We start from the raw sequence: 17,432 nt of genomic DNA, 5'->3' as shown, positions 1-17,432 counted from the left end.
AGTAGACCATAACGTAAACCATTGACCATGGTTAGTGGCTATGTTTTAATATTTGTTCAATATATCAATATTTGTACATCCACATATAAATGTACCATCCACATATAAAAAGGTTATTGATATGGGAAGGAGGAAAAGGGGAGGATGTTGGGTATAGAGGAGTTCCCTGTGTTCTCTATGTGACTTTATTCTGATGTAAAACTTCTTTGAAGGCAAAATGAAAAAAAGTAAGACACCTGGGGAAGAAATGAAAGAAAATATCACTGTACATACATGACAACAGAAATTATAATGATGCAATGCAAAACATCAAAAAAATTATGATTGTTCACTATTTTTTTACTATCCCAATTTTTATTTTAATTTACTTTTAGGTTTTCTAAATTATTATGTAGTTTATTTTTGATGTTTAAACCTATCACTACTATTTCACTTTCCTATTAATTGTATTAGGTGATATTCTCAGCTTCATTTTTGAAGAAGTTTTGGACCACAGAAAGGTTACCACTGTGACAGGGGAGAATCATTGATGTCAGGTGGCAGTGCTGAGGGATACATGGAAGGAAGGTCACCTAGGCATGCATATAAGGTACTTAAAAGTGTTAAAATGTTCATGGGGCATTGTCACAATGGGTGGAGATTCACACAATAACCAAAAGAATACGGAATTTCCATCTTGGATCTCTCACCTTAGGACTCATCTTCCTGCCTTCTGTGCCCTGCTGTTGCCATTTTCCCCTGCCATGGTCAGCAAGCAAGTAAGACCTGGGCATTTATAATCTATAATGTGAGGCTGTAATCTGTAAATTGTTCTGCTTTATCACTTTTCAGCCCCTTCCTCTGTACCTGGGACCCATGATCTGTTATTCTCCCATTTCTCTTCCATCCCTACCTTAATAAAGTACTGGCCTAACTCAAAAAAATAAGACTGAAATAAGAAGAATTCCCATCCTGGGGAGTTCTTTCACATTCTAATATGGAACAGCAACAATCCCCCAAGTGCAGGACAATGACTAGTGATGCACAGTCCACTGATGGGCCCTTGATATTGATGATTATGCTTATGAAACTTTACTCCTGAATTTGAAACTTAGTCTAGTGCTGTAGGATGCCTAGGAGTTACCTCCTGAGAGCCTCCATGTTGCTCAAATGTGACCTCTCTCTAAGCCAAACTCATCATATAAATGCTTTACATTTCCCCTAGTGTGGGACATGACTCCCGGGAATGAACCTCCCTGGTATCAAGAGATTACTACCAATCCAATGTCCACAGAGAAAATGTGGCATTGGTGTGGGAAGGGTGGTCATGGTGGCTGCTGGGTGCGGGGAATGGGAGGAAGAGATGAGATGGGGAGGCGTTTTTGGAATGTGGAATTGTCCTGGGTGGTGCTTCACGGACAACTACGGGACATTGTAGAATCCCCCAGGGCCCACTGGATGGAACATGGGAGAGTGTGGGTTATGAAGTGGACCATTGACTATGGGGTGCAGCGATGCTCAGAGATGTACTTACCAGGTGCAATGGATGTGTCATGATGATGGGAGAGAGTGTTGCTGTGGGGGGAGTGGGGGATGGGGCGGTGGGGTTGAATGAGACCTAATATTTTTTTAATGTAATATTTTTTTAAAAAATAAAATAAAATAAAATAAAATAATAAAAAAATAAAGAAGTATGCAAAAAAAAAAAAAAATTACTACCAAGCACCAAAAAGCAATGCAACTGGAAAAAGACCTTGAATAAAAGGGGAAAGTGTAATGACAAATGAATTTATATAACTGAGAGACATCAAATGAATTGGGAGGTCATCTCAGAGTAACACTTTTGCACATGTCACCAACATCTCATAGACTGCCAAAGTAGATACTACCGTAAGTGGCACTTGAACTTGTCCTGAATGATATTTCAGTGACAGACACAGGCCATTATATATCCTGCCATGACCTACAGAATTGAGTGGGAGAGAGTGTAAACTACATTGTAAACTATAATCCATGCTTAACAGCAATGCTCCCAATGTGTTCATCAATTATAATGAACATACAACAGTAATGAAAAAGTTGCTAATGTAGGGAAGGATGGGAGGTGTATGGATTGAGGTATATGGGAATCCCGTATATATTTTGTGTAACATTTTGTGTAATCTAAGTATCTTTTTAAAAAATTTTAAAAAAACATATTTAAAAAAAATAAAAGAAAGCAGACCAATATGTCAATCCCTCAATATTATTGCAGCTAACTATGAATCTTATTCTTCAAAAATTAAAACTTAGTGCTGACCATAGGTTCTGAGGGGAGAGGTAGGGAAGAATAGAATAAATGGAACATAAGACATTTTTAAGGCATTAGAATTGTTCTGCATGATCTTGCAATAATGGATACAGGGAATTTTAAATATCACCAAAACCTATAGAAATATATGGTCCAAAATGTAAACCATAATATGAACTATTGACAAGAGTTAGTATCAATGCTTCAATATTTGTGCATCAATCGTAACAAATGTAACATCTGCATGTAAAATATTATTAATAGGGGGAAGTGGAAAGGGGGGGCATTGGCTATATGGGAAATCCCTATATTTTCTATGTGACTTTTCTGTAAAAATCTTTCTTTGAATATATATATATATATTTAAATGAGACACTGTGGGACTACACACAAGAAAATGTCACAGTGTGTGCAAGACAACAGATCTTACAGTGATGAAAGACAGTGTCAAAAAAGTTTTATGGCAAGATAGCATCTTAGTAAATACACCTTATAGTCTCTCCTGCAAGGAGGTGGCAGAGTGAGGTTGGAGTCTTGCTGAAGTGGGCTGTTTTGGGAGCTTGCAAGGTAGGAGGTGTGTGGGTGTGGATTTGGAGACACAGTGACAGAGGTAGTGCTTGCTAAAGGTAGAATTGTGGGTTGCAAGTATGGAGGTAGGAGGCTGCGGAAAAGTGGGGCACTTCCCCCTAGGGCTGGCTGCCCGCGGTGTTCACTGAGAACTCTCTGTGGTGCGGTGGCATTCCTGGGCCTTGTGATCGCTAGATGCATGGTCCCAGGACCATGTTCCCTAAGCCCCTGTAGCCCACATTCCACAGACATACATACCCTGAGTCTGCAGTGTCCTGGACTATCCATTCCCCAGTCCAGCACTCCCAGAGGCCCGGGATTGCCCTAGCCCTCTGATTTTGGACTGACTCCATGAGTGGGTGGGATTCAGTGGGAGGTGGAACAGTGAGGCCCGGTGATTACAGGTTCAATTTTCTGGTCACACCCATTTTTAGTTTTTTAATTTTTTAATTTTTTTTTGTGCTTGGAAGAGCATACCTCCTGGTCTGGTGACAGCCTGGTAAGAAAGGAGTGGTGAATCTACTGAGAAATCCCAATTCACCTAATTACCCTGAGATAGGAAACTTGGTCTGGGAGAAGGTAGAGTCAAAAAATCAACTAGCCCTCTCATAGCACACCTAAACGAGAGGGACTGTAGGAGGTGCTTTCCAAGATTCCAATAGCATACTTGGTTTTCCCAGTGAGGTGGGGGTGCTCTCTCTCTGGAAATTAAGAGTCATTATTTTCTGTGTGGGGCTGATTCAACAAGACCCACTTGAATCTCCTACTGGACCTCTCAGGCAGCTTTCCTGCTGCTTGGGAGAGATGGAAATGAGGAAGGGGAAAGTGGAGAATGTCGGATCCCTAAGTGTTTAATTTAACTGGAAAGAGGATTCCTTGCTTGAAACTTTGCCTATTATCTTGTTAGTTTTTGTTCCTGTTTTTTCTTCCTCTTTATCCTTAAATGGCCCATTTTTCTTTCTTTTTCCTTTTTTTCTTTTTCTTTTCCTTGCTTTCTTCCCCACTTCCTTCACTCCCTTTTTTCTCTTTCTTTCTTTATCCTCTTTTTTATTCTTTTACACTATGTGCTACAGGGAACACTTCACATTTGGTATATTTTCTCACCCTCCATTTACTTTCTTCTGTGTGTATTGATTTTGGCCACCAACATTATTCCCTTTCTTATACATCTTCCTGTCCTTCATCATTTATTATTTCCCTTACATTGCACCTCTCTTTGTTTGCCCCTCTATATTTCTGACATTTTCTTTCTAAGGCTTTTATTCTGTTTTCTGTCTTATATTCACTCTTTATAATATTGCCCTTTCTTTTATCTTTCCCTCTCTCCTGAATACACTGGCCTTTTAATTCACACTATATTCCTCCCCATATTCAATTTACCATCTCATTATACATACTCTACTTTTCTTAATGTTATAACTCTACATACCTTACATGAGTTTAATATCCATTCTCCTAGATCTCACAATGTTTCTCTGTTAATATGTACTATCAAAATAACTATTATTCATTTCTTTTCTTACTCTTTTTGCTTTCTCTGGCCCTAATATTTTCTTTCAAGTGAACTTAGCCAACGACAAGGACATAGAATAAGAAGAACAAAGTGACAAAGAGAAGACTTAACATGCATACAAAAACAACTAATTAAACTTCAAACTGGACAAAAAAGATAAGCAACTGATTAAGCCCATCAAGATAAAATGATGACCAGACAGGAACAAAAAACTACAAACCAAACCAATACTCAGGAAAACATGCCTCAATCCAATAAACAAACTAAAAACCAGGAAGAGGAGCAGAATATCAAACAAGTAATTAAAGATCTCAAAACACATATTAGGGACCAATTTGATGAAGAGAAGGAAGAGATTAAGAATCCGAAGAAAACACTTGTTGAGAATACAGAAGAAATTGTAATCATACACAAGAAGATAACTGATATGATGGTGATGAACAGCATAATTCAAAAAATCAAAACCACACTCTCAGCAAATAACAGCAGATTCGAAGAGGCAGAGGAAAGAATTAGTGATGTGGGAGACAGCACATCTGATATCAAACAGATAGTAGAACTGGTCGATAAAAAGATAGAAAAAATCCAGCAGGAACATAGGAACCTGAATGACGTTGCAAAACATACAAACATACACATTATAGGTATCCCAGAGGGTGAAGAGAAGGGAAAGGAGACAGAAGGGGTGTTGGAGGAAATAATGGCTGAAAACTTCCCAAACCTATTGAGGGAGATGGAGGTACATGTCTAGGAAGCACAATGCATCCCAAACAGCATAAATCCAAACAGGCTTACCCCAAGACATGTACTTGTCAAGTTATCCAATGCTCAAGTCAAAGAGAAAATGCTAAAAGCAGCAAAAGAAAAGAGAACAATCACATATAAAGGAGGCTCCATAAGATTAAGTGCTCATTTCTCATCTGAAACCATGGAGGCAAGAAGGGAGTGGTATGACATAGTCAAGGTATTAAAAAAAAAATTCCATACAAGAATAATCTATCCAACAAAGTTAGCATTCAAAAATGAAGGAGAGTTCAAAATATTCACAGATAAACAGAAACTAAGAAAGTATGCCAACAAGAATCCTGCCCTTCAAGAAATACTAACGGGTATTCTGCAGGAAGAAAGAAAAGAAAAACAAGAGAGACAGAGTTGAGGAGAGTGTAAGAGCAACTAAAAAGACAAAAACAGAAAAATAAAATAAGACAAACACAAATCCAAAGAAAATATGGCTAATATTGTTGGAGATTTGTGCCTGAAGGGTATCGGGAATGAAAGAAAGAGAAAAGGAGAGTGAAAGAAAGAGAAAGAAAGAAAAAAAAGAAAGAAAGAATGAGAGAGCTGGGATCAGGGTGTCTGCCAACAGAGATCCATCAGAAAACATTATTGTTTGCAAGGGGCTCTCAATATACCCCAGTCTATGTGACAACAAGCAGCAACATGCAGTTAACTCTCAGCATTACTCATAGTCTAAGGAATTCAAAAAAATCTTATATCAAGGTATAAACTCTAAGTGTTCTATTTTCTACAAAAGGTATGTGCTCATCTTTTCTTTCAGCCTTTAACAGGTTCATCCCCTTTCCTGGGAACTCTTTATTACAGCATTCCTTAGGTTGTAAGCATAGCCATGGAGACAGGACTTCTCTCCTTGTGAGGCCACTGTGCCTCAGTTTCCAACAAATATAAATAATTCCTTGAAAATAATAGCACTGAATGTCAATGGAATAAACTCACCTGTCAAGAGACTCAGACTAGAAGTTTGGATAAGGAAATATGACCCATCTATATGCTGTCCACAGGAAACACATCTTAGACCCAGGGATTCAAGGAGATTGAAAGTGAATGGCTGGAAAACAATCTTACAAGCAAACAATAAACAAAAAAGGGCAGGAGTAGCTATATTAATATCAGACAAAATACACTTTAAGTACGAAACAATGGGAAAGACAAAGATGGACACTAAATACTAGTGAAAGGGATAATTCTTCAAGAAGAAAGAACAATCATAAACATTTATGCTCCTAACAAGGGTGCCTCTAAATACATGAGGAAAACACGAGAAAAACTAAGTGAAGGAATAGAGGCCTCTACATTTATAGTGAGCAACTTTAATACACCACTATCAACTTTGGACAGAACATCTCAAAAGAGAATCAATAAAAAAACAAAGACTTTGAACAACATATTCAAGGAGCTGGACCTAATAGACATATACAGAACAGTACACCCAAATACAGCAGGTTATACATTCTTCTCAAATGCACATGTTTCATTCTCCAAGATAGACCACATGTTAGGCCACAGAAAAAGTCTCAATGAACTCAGAATGATTGAAATCAGACCAAATAATTTCTCTTACCAGAATGTAATGAAGCTGGAAATCTACAAGGAGCAGAGACCCAGATTTGGCACCAAGATTTGGAAGTTAAACAACACACTCTTAGAAAAACACTGGGGCAAGGAGGAAATCTCAAAAGAAATTAATAACTGTCTCAAAACTAATGAAAATGATAACACAACATATCCAAACTTATGGGATACAGCAAAAGTAGTACTGAAAGTGAAATTTATAGCCATAAATTCATACATCAAAAAAGAAGAAAGAACTAAAATTGAAGAACAAACTGCACACTTGGAGGAATTAGAAAAATACAACAAACTAACCCCAAAGGAAGAAGAAAGAAAGCAATAACAAAGATCAGAGCACAACTAAATGAAATAGAAAATAAGAAAACACTTGAAAAAATAAAACAAAACCAAGAGCTGGCTCTTTGAGAAATCAATAAAATTGACAACCCTTAGCTAGACTAACAAAGAAAGAGAGAAGATGCAAATACACAAAATAAGAAATGAGAAAGGAGTTATTACCACTGATCCCATAGAAATAAAGACAACCATAAGAGGATATTTTGAAAATTTATATGCCAACAAGAAGGACAAATTCTTAGAAACAATAAGCAGCCTACATTGACAAAAGAAGAAATTAGCAATCTCAACAAACCAGTCCCAAGTAAAGAGATAGAATCAGTCATTAAAGACCTCCCAACTAAGAAGAGCCTTGGACCATATGGCTTCACTGGTGAATTCTAACAAACTTTCTAGAAAGAACTAACACAAGTCTTGCTTAAACTCTTCTAAAAAAAATCAAAAGAGAAGGAACATTGTCTAACTCACTCTACGATGCCAATATTATTCTAGTACCAAAGCCAAACAAAGACACCACAAGAAAGGAAAATTACAGACCGATCTCTATAATGAACCTAGAAGTGAAAATCCTCAAAAAAATACTTGCTAATTGTATTCAACAACACATTAAACAAATTATACACCATGACAAAGTGGGATTCATTCCTGGTATGCAACGATGGTTCAACATAGAAAATCAATTACTGTAATACACCACATAAACAGATTGAAGGAAAAAATCACATGATCATATCTATAGATGCAAAAAAAAAGCATTTAACAAAATATAGCAAAAGCTCTTGATAAGTGCATTGCAAAAAATCAGAATAGGAGGAAACTTTCTGAACACGATAGAGTATATTTGAAAAAAATCACAGCTAACATCATTTACAAAGGTGAAATCCTAAAATCTTTCTCTCCAAGATCAGGAACAAGTCAAGGATGTCCACTATCACCACTCCTATTTAACATATTCTTAGAAGTACTTGCAACAAAGCTTCTACAACTTATGAATGAGTTGAGTAAGGTAGAAGGTTACACTATCAATGCATAAAAATCAGTAGCACTTCTGTAAACCAATAATGAGCAATCTGAGGAGGAAATCAGGAATCAAATACCATTCACAATAGTAAATTAAAAAATCAAATACCTATGAATAAATTTAACTAAAGAGATAAATGACTTATAAACAGAAAACTACACAACATTGTTCAAGGATATCAAAGAAGACCTAAATAAATGGAAGAATATTCCTCGTTCCTGGATAATAAATATTATTAACATGTCCATCCTACCAAAACTGATCTACAGATTCAATGCAATCGCAATAAAAATCATCACAGCATTCTTTTATGAACTAGAGATACTAACTATGAAATTTATTTAGAAAGGAAAGAGGCCCTGAATAGCCAAAATCATATTGAAAAAGAAATTGGAGGAACCACACTACCTGACTTCAAAACATACTACAAAGCTACAGTAGTGAAAACAGCATGACTTGGGCACTGACCAACAGAACCAAATTGAGAATACAGATATAGATCCCCATATATACAGCCATATGATATTTTACAAGGCCACCAATCCCTCTCAACTGGGAGAGAATGGCCTCTTCAATAAATGATGCCTGGAGAAATGGATATCCATATATGAAAGAAGGAAATAAGATTACCAACTCACACCTTATACAAAAATCAACTTAAGATAGATCTAGGGAAATGGACTTTGGCCCAGTGGTTAGGGCGTCCGTCTACCATATGGGAGGTCCGCGGTTCAAACCCCGGGCCTCCTTGACCCGTGTGGAGCTGGCCATGCGCAGCGCTGATGCGCGCAAGGAGTGCTGTGCCACGCAAGGGTGTCCCCCGCGTGGGGGAGCCCCACGCGCAAGGAGTGCGCCCGTGAGGAGAGCCACCCAGCGTGAAAAGAAAGAGCAGCCTGCCCAGGAATGGCACCACCCACACTTCCCGTGCCGCTGACGATAACAGAAGCGGACAAAGAAACAAGACGCAGCAAATAGACACCAAGAACAGACAACCAGGGGAGGGGGGGGAAATTAAATAAATAAATAAATCTTTAAAAAAAAAAAAAGATAGATCTAAGACCTAAATATAAGAACTAATACCATAAAGACCTTGGAAAGCAATGTAGTGAAGCATCTGCAGGAATTTGTATTAGGAAATGGCTTCATGAACTTCACACCCAAACCACAAGCAACAAAAGAAAAATAGATAAATGTACTTCCTCAAAATTAAAGCCTTTGCACCTCAAAGGAGTTTGTCAAGAAAGTGAAAAGAGAGCTGACACAATGGGAGAAAATATTTGGTAATCATATATCTGATAGGAGAATTATATCTTGCCCATATAAAGATCTCCAATATCTTGAAAAGAAAAAGAAAAACAGCCCATTTTTAAAAATGGGAAAAAGATATGAATAGGCACTTCTCCAAAAAAGATATACAAATGGTTAAAAAAACATTTTTAAAAATGCTTAAAATCACTAGCTACTAGGCAATTGCAAATGAAAACAACAATGAGATACCATCTTACTCCAATAAGACTGGCAGCTATCAAAAAATCAGATGACTACAATTGTTGGAGAGAATGTGGAGGAATGGGAACACTCATCCCCTGCGGGTGGGAATTCAGAAGGATCCAGCCATTCTGGAGGACAGTTTAGTGGTTTCTCAAAAATATAGCTATAGATTTGCCGTATTATCCACCAATTCCACTCATCAGTATATACCCAGTAGAACTGAAAACAAGGACATAACCTGTTATGTGCACACCAATGTTCATAGCAACACTGTTCACTATTGCCAAAAGTTGGAATCAACCCAAATGCCCATCAACAAATGAATGGATAAATAAAATGCAGTATATACATACAATGGAATACTACTAAGCTATAAGAAAAAATACAGCACAAACATATGTGATTACATGGATGAATCTTAAGAACCTCATGTTGAGTGAAGCAACCCAGACACTGAAGGACAAATACTACATGATCTCTCTGATATGAAAAAAGTAAACCAAGCTGTCTCAGAGAGCTAGAGACAGGATAACAAACTTAAAATAAATTGGGATTAGGGGAAGATTGCAAGCTGACTCCTACATAGGTGAAATCTATAATAAGCTGGAGGTAAGTGTTTGTACAGGGAAGGGATAAAATGGGGGCATATTGAAAAATGGGTGGGGCTTTGTGGGATTCAGGGCGGCTAGGGATGGGAGAATGGGTCAGATGGCCCAAGAAATTGGGGGTGGTGGTGGAGGGAACATTTGAACATAGGAAATTTTCATATGTGGTTGAAATTACAATGTAGAGAAAACTCTTTAGAAAATATAACACAGAAGATTATCTGTTTAAGATGCTTACGGGGAGGCATGTGACATGCAGCAAGCATATAAGGAGTATGTGAGTGCTGATTTTGTCAAAAAGGGTTATATCATTGGGTGTAGACTCATACAATGAAAGGAAGGTACACCCACATCCTGGGGAGGACTAATGCTCTCAAACAAAGGGAATTGTACCTCTTGATAGAATTGGTGGCTCCCAATGGGTTAGGGCAGTCAAGTATGTCAAGCTCTTAACATTGTTGCAAGTATCACTGAATATTGCCCTTCAAGTAATGAGGATTGATTGTCATGGTGGGTCCTGTGGGAGGGGGAAAGTGGTGTTGAATACATGGAATCAGGGTAAATGTGGGCCAATGGAAGTTTTCCACAAGATCATGCAATGATGAATATAGGACATGTTTAATTATACCAAAATGTGTAAAAGTCTATAGGCTAAAATGTAAACCATAATGTAAAACATAAGATAAATAAAAATTTAGAAAATTGTATAGTCTAAAATATAAACCATAATGTAAACCCAAATGGAACCATGTGTGAAATCTATTGTTTAAATATCTGTACATCAGCTGCAGCAAATATAATATGAACATGTAAAAAGATCATTGTTGGGGAAGGGAGAAAGGGATTGATATTGGATATGTGGGAATACCATATTTTGTATATGTGAATTACTGTGATCTAAAAATATGTGAAAACAAGTTTAATACTCAGAAAAAAAAAGAAAGGATGGAGACACTGAGGAAGAAATGGAAGAAATTGCCTTGCCACTCTACATACAGGGCAACACTTACAGCAGTGATGAAAAGCAAAATGCCAGAAACGAAGCTTTTAATTTTTTAAATTTTTTGATACCCCAACTTATTTTTCTTTATTTTTCTAAATTACTATGAATTCCATATCTAACCTTTAAGCCCATCACTATATTCCATTTTACTCTTAATGGAAACTGGCAATATATTAGGCTACCTTTCTAATGAAGCTTTGGACCACAGAGAGTTTCAAATACGGTGGAGGAGGAGCACTTGTGTGGGGTGTTATTGGTGGGGGACACATGGTTGGGAAGGAGTTGTCCAGGGCATGTATACAGTGTACATAGAAAGGTTTGGGTATTTTGACAGTGGTTACAGTTGGAAATGAAAGCTGAGAGAGTGCTGAGTTCCTGGCCAGGGGAGCTCTATCACATTCACCAATGCAACAGCAACAATCCCCCAAGTGCAATGTCCAAGACCAACAAAGATGGATAGTCCAACAATGAACCTTGATACTGATGACTCCAATTATGAGCCTGTGTGCCTGAAATATGAACTATGCCTAGAGATGCATGGTGCTTAAGAGTTACGCCCTGAGAGCCTCCATTTTGCTCAAATATGGTCACTCTCTAAGCCAAACTCAGCATGTAGATGCATTGCCTTCCCGCCAGCATGAAACATGACTCCTGGGGATGAGCCTCCCTGGCACCGAGGGATTACTACCAAACACCAACTGATGATGTAACTAGAAAAAGAACTTGATTAAAGGGGTCAACTCAGACTTGCAGAATATCTCAGCCTAGATGTAATATCAAGTGTTAAAAACTGCTTTTTGACTTTGGGCAAAAGGGGGAAATGGAAAGGACAAGTGAGTTCATATGGCTATGAGTCTCAAAAAAGAGCTGGGAGGTTATCAGAGGGGTCGCCTTTATGCACACCTCTGCAGAGTCCCAGAGACAGATAAAGTAGATAAAAAACCTCAGGTATTGGTTCTTCTGAGGGCTCAAGAGACCCTCAGGTCCTATGGTCATGGCAGATGGAGTTCAGTGACATATCAGTTGGCCCTACATTGGAGTTTGTGTTTCTGTGTGATGGAGCTGGACTCAGATGTGATCTTTGTTCACAAAACAGAAGATTTTTGAGAACATTATATTATCAAAAATACTACCAACTGAGCTGAGTGGAACAATAAGAGGACAAGATAAGAAGGCTGTGGAATTACAAAATTCTATAAACTGATAAAACTATGAACTTTCAAAACCCCTTTGAAGAAAAACAAATTGTGATACCTTACTTTGCCAGGCAGCTATCTTAGGTAGTACAGAATGGGATGGTTTGAACACTGGGAATTTATAGGCTCACAGTTTTTAGGTTAGGAGAAGCCACTACTGAGAAAGCAGCAAGGCAATGCTTTCTCCCCAAACTCTATAACATTCCAATGCTGGCTACCAGAGTTCCTTGATGTTCCTTGACTACTATCCCTGCCTTGCTTTCATAGCAATGTCCTCTCCTTTCTCTTCTGGTTCTGTTGACTTCCATGTTCTGGCTCCTCCCTGCGGCTTCTATGTCTTTGAATGTATCATGCTTAAAACAGAATCCAATGATCTGGATAAAGACTCCTTTCAATTAGATGGGCCACACCTTACCTCAAAAGACATATTCAAGGTCCTAGCTACAATGTGCCCATACAGACAAGAATACTGACAATGATTAAGAATGTGTATATAATTCTATCTACCAGATAAAACAGAGGCTGCCTTTGCAGGGAGAGTTATAACAAACATGGTCTCAGAGGCCAGAAACCTGTGTACAAAAACCAAAGCCTGAGGTCCAGAGGGGAGAGATGTGTCACCAAGGACTACCCATAGGCCTTAGAGATGCCTCCAGGCAATGAATCTAACAGAACTTCAAGATTTCAAAGTTGCTTGGAAGCTGTGCTTCCTTTCTTCCTTTCATCCTCTCCCTTTTGGAATTAGGATGTCTGCAACATTTATACTATGACTGCCCCACCAGGGTATTTTGGAATCAGTAAAATTCTTTTCTTGTTACTGGTCTACAGAGAGAAATGAATTTATCTCAGAATGAATCCTACTGAGAATGTAATAAATACCTAATTTACCTAATTTAAATGATTTAGATGGTGACTTGTGACTGTTTGGGAGATGATGTTCAGATGAGTTTTGGGAAGTGAGTTGAGGCTATAATTTGTTTACATATTTGGGCATGTTGGGATGAGGACAAGGTATTTTGCATGTGGGATAAATGGGCATCATTGGGGTTGAAAGAAACACACTATACACTGAATACCTGCCTGAAAATACCTTGTTTTAAATCCTGGTGCCCATGCATGCTACCTCATATGAAATATTCATCATACTTTGTTTAATCTGAGATGGAGAGATTATCCTGGGATTTCAGGTTAGGCAAAAATGCAATCACATATATTCCTATAAAAGGGATGCAGGATAATTTGACAGACAACCATAAAAGTGCAAGAGAGAAAAGAGCGTAGAGTAATTTGAAGATGCTGGACTTGAAAGCTGGAGTAATGAAGTCCCAAAACAAAAAATAAATTTTAAAAATAAATTCATAAATAAATGAATAAATAAAGTTTATCCAAAGTGTGCAGGTTACAGCAGACTTAAGAACCATGAATTTCTTCAGTGCCAAAGGATGGTAAGAAAAAAAGTTCACAATTGGTCAAAGAGTTCAGAAAGAAAGTTGTCACACATTTCTAGAAGGTTAAAGTTGAAGAATTAGACAGTTGCCATGAAAAAATGAGAACAGTTGAAAGAGATGGAGAAAAGAAAAAGGGCTTTACAAAAGGAGGCAGACTTTCATTTCTTCTATAAATATTTGGATAGAGACTGTTCTAGTTAGCAAGGCTGAAATGGGCTGGCTTCCACAAGAGGTATTTATTAATTTACAAGCTTACAATTTTGAGGCTGAGAAAAATGTCTAAATCAAGGCATGATCAGGCAATGCTTTCTTCCCAAAGACCAGCTGCCAGTGGTGCTAGAATCCTCTGTCACATGGCAAGACACATGGTGGCATCTGCTTGTTACTTCTGTAACTTCCAGGTTTCATTGCTTCAGATTCTTGCTGCCATGGCTTTCTCCTTCTTTGTCTGAATCTCATTCTCTAATAAATGACTCAAGTAAAGGGACTGAGACCCACAGTGATCCAGGCATGAACTTAAGTAACCTACTCAAAGATTTCCACCTACAATAGGTTATATCCACAGAATAGATTCCCCTTAAGATCCTCCTTTACTGAGGTCCATACTGCTTCACACCATCAAAAATACATATATTCTATTTGCATTTTCTTTTTTAAATAGATGGAACATACAACATTAAGTAATGTTGTAAAGACTAAAATTATATATGTGTCATTTCAAATATATGGGAACAAAATGAAGTAAACACAGACCATATAACAATATGGAAAACATTCAATTTTTGGCAAGTTTTATGGTTCAACCATTTTAAAAGAGAATATAGAAATAGGGTGACAATCGCAGAATATGAAGCTCACTGGAAAATTTTATACCCAAACTGCAATCAACATATGTCATTGGCTGAACATCATCCCTTATAATCTAAGCATTCTTCAATGAGTATAGTATATTAAGGCAGACACAATTACTATTTTATGGTAATAAGAAATGAAAATAGTTATCTAAATTAAAAAAAGAAGCTACTGCAGCAAATCAAGTCATCTCTTGTGACACTTTAAAGAAAGGCTTGAATGGCAAAGTGTACCGGGAAGGAAAGCGTAAGGGAGGATAATGACCTTCCACAGGGGAAATTTTGCTTATGAAGGATCAAGGATTTAATCTTGGGAAGCACCAGAGTTGGAGGAAGATGGTGGAGAAGGAAGAAGATTGAAGGGATAAGGAAAGAAAATGATAAATTTTTAAACACTAAGGAGGTACAATGAAGAGAGATTCAATCCATCAGTTTGTGAAAGTTAAAAGACCCCAGGCTAGAGGGTCAATACACCCTGTTACTTGATCTGGCTAAGAGAAAAAGAAATTTCAATGGTAAAGTCCCCTAAAAGATGTGGTTTCTCAGACAGATGGAGGAAGCAAACATATTCAAGTCTATTTGAAGAGGAAGCAGCTGGTGCTGCAAGACTCACTGCCCAACAGCCCTGGGGAGGAGGTTTGTGTTCAAGGTTGAAGCACTGTGGGAGGTCTGCTGTTATCCTGCTGACAGTAATACTCTCCCAGATCCTCAGGCTGGAATCTGCTGATGGTCAGAGTGAAATCTGTCCCAGACCCACTGCCACTGAATCGATCAGGGACTCCAGATGCCCTGATGGATGCATAATAGATGAGCAGTTTAGGAGCCTGTCCTGGTTTCTGGTGGTACCAGTTTAAGTAGCTGCCAACACTCTGACTGGACTTGCACTTGAGAGTGACAGTCTCGCCTGCAGATGCAGCCACAGAGCCCGGAGACTGAGTCATCACGATGTCCCCACTGGCACCTGCAACCAGAAAAGAGCATTGATCATGCATTAAGTCACAAATGTATAAAATATATATTTAAAGATAGGTTTTCTTATTTATTATGTATATTCAGGTCTGCTTTGGATGAAATGGTTTGCTCACTCTGCATGTTAAAACAATTCTCCAAGTTTATAAAGATAATACTCTTCTAAACCTCTCACCTGAGGCCCAGAGCACCAGCAGGATGAGCAGTTGGGAATGTGACATCATCTTGCTTACTCGTCTGATGCACTAAGGCCTCATCTCCACAGAACCTGCATTAATAGAGCTCTGAGCAGACAACCAAGTCCCAAAGGAGTCTATGCAAATGAATAGAGAATATAAAGTGAAACGTTCCTGTGCAGTGAGTTGTAAAGATAAATAATGGAAGGGGATAAAAATATCATGACCACAGGAAATGTAACTACACTCTAGCAAAAGACGAGAAATCAACTTAACAACCAAAATTTTTAACTATATTTAGCACAATTCAGAAAATGAAATATTTTATCAACAATTATATCTTTCAAATCACCTGCACTCATCTTGAAAACAAAAGAAATTTGTAAGAAAATAAATGCATCTGTAAGTGTAACATCATAATTTAATTAAATGTTATAAATATGATGCCAAAACCTAGGTGGAATACGTTCATATCATTGGATAGATTAAGAGGTAGTGCACGTGTTGTGTATCTATCTCAGTCTATTCTTAATTTTAAACAGATATTTGAAGCTCCTCTTCAACATCCCAAAGGAACCTCACTTAATATATCCAAAACAAGCTATCTGTATTGCCCTTAATATAGTATTACTCCCAAAAATAAGTCACCCAATACTTACAAGTCACCCTTAGGACTATCAAATTTTTTTTGGCCTTATTTTTTTAATGTTATATTCAAAAAAAATGAGGTCCCCATATACCCCACACCTCCCTCACTCCACTTCTCCCCCCATAACAACAACCAGGGAGAGGACTATCATTTAAGTCAACCACTTTCTAAAATCACTAGTGATTTGGAGCCCTGAAGTGTAACACCTCCACCTAGTGGTCATAGATAAAATGGCTTCAGCTCCCAAGGTCTGATAGAGCATTTCTTCATATATTTCTACCCAAAACTAATAATATTTTAGAATTATGCAAATGACAATATCATGAACACTTCTAGGCATAGGACATTAAATTATGAACAAGTAGAATGATTCGTTTTACTGGGAGGTTACACAACAAGCAAGTAACATTTCTGCAGCCACTACTAACCTGCTTCTTTGAGATTTCCTCCTCTGAGCTAAGCTGCTTCTCAGGAAAGGTAGGGCCATGTGAACCTGGTTCATTTCAGGATCAACCCTCTGCATGAACAGTCAGAGCTAAGAGAAAATTTAGGACACTTTAACAATTGTATGGGTAAAAAATTCTTTCATTCTCATAAGTATAACTTTTCCTGCAGACTTTTTCAAAAGTTCCTAAGAGGTTTTCCTTGATGGGGAATGTCCTAAGGCATGTATTATTCTAATTCTAATTAATAAGTTCATTTTCTGTAGTTTGTCTCCTATGAGCACTTTACCTTAGGAGTGGGTCCCCTCCCAGCATTCAGGAATGGTGCTGCAGACGCCTACATCATCAGGGAGGCCATTCCTTCTCATCTACAATCCACCCTGTTCTTAGAACACCAAGTATCTGTGTTTACAAATATGAATAATTCAGTTTTGCTCTTTACACTCATGTCTTTTTTCTCCTCTTCCATGAAGTTGCATTTAATATACATTCTTAAGTTTGCTTATTTTGCTTGAATTTCTACTA

At 37.8% G+C, this 17,432-nt stretch overlaps 1 gene segment (V, D, J or C); it reads right to left on the bottom strand.

Moving 5' to 3' along the window:
* Positions 1–15,299: 15,299 nt before the first annotated feature.
* LOC101423681 (immunoglobulin kappa variable 3-20-like) lies at positions 15,300–15,902 on the bottom strand. The segment is given in 2 exon segments: positions 15,300–15,631; positions 15,815–15,902. Coding segments are annotated over 2 exon segments (366 nt in total).
* Between the last annotated feature and the right edge of the window lie 1,530 nt (positions 15,903–17,432).

Source organism: Dasypus novemcinctus, chromosome 17 (genome assembly GCF_030445035.2).
Source record: "Dasypus novemcinctus isolate mDasNov1 chromosome 17, mDasNov1.1.hap2, whole genome shotgun sequence".
Taxonomy (NCBI): Eukaryota; Metazoa; Chordata; class Mammalia; order Cingulata; family Dasypodidae; genus Dasypus; species Dasypus novemcinctus.
Note: the sequence above shows the minus strand (reverse complement) of the source record. Positions and strands in the feature narration are given on the sequence as shown.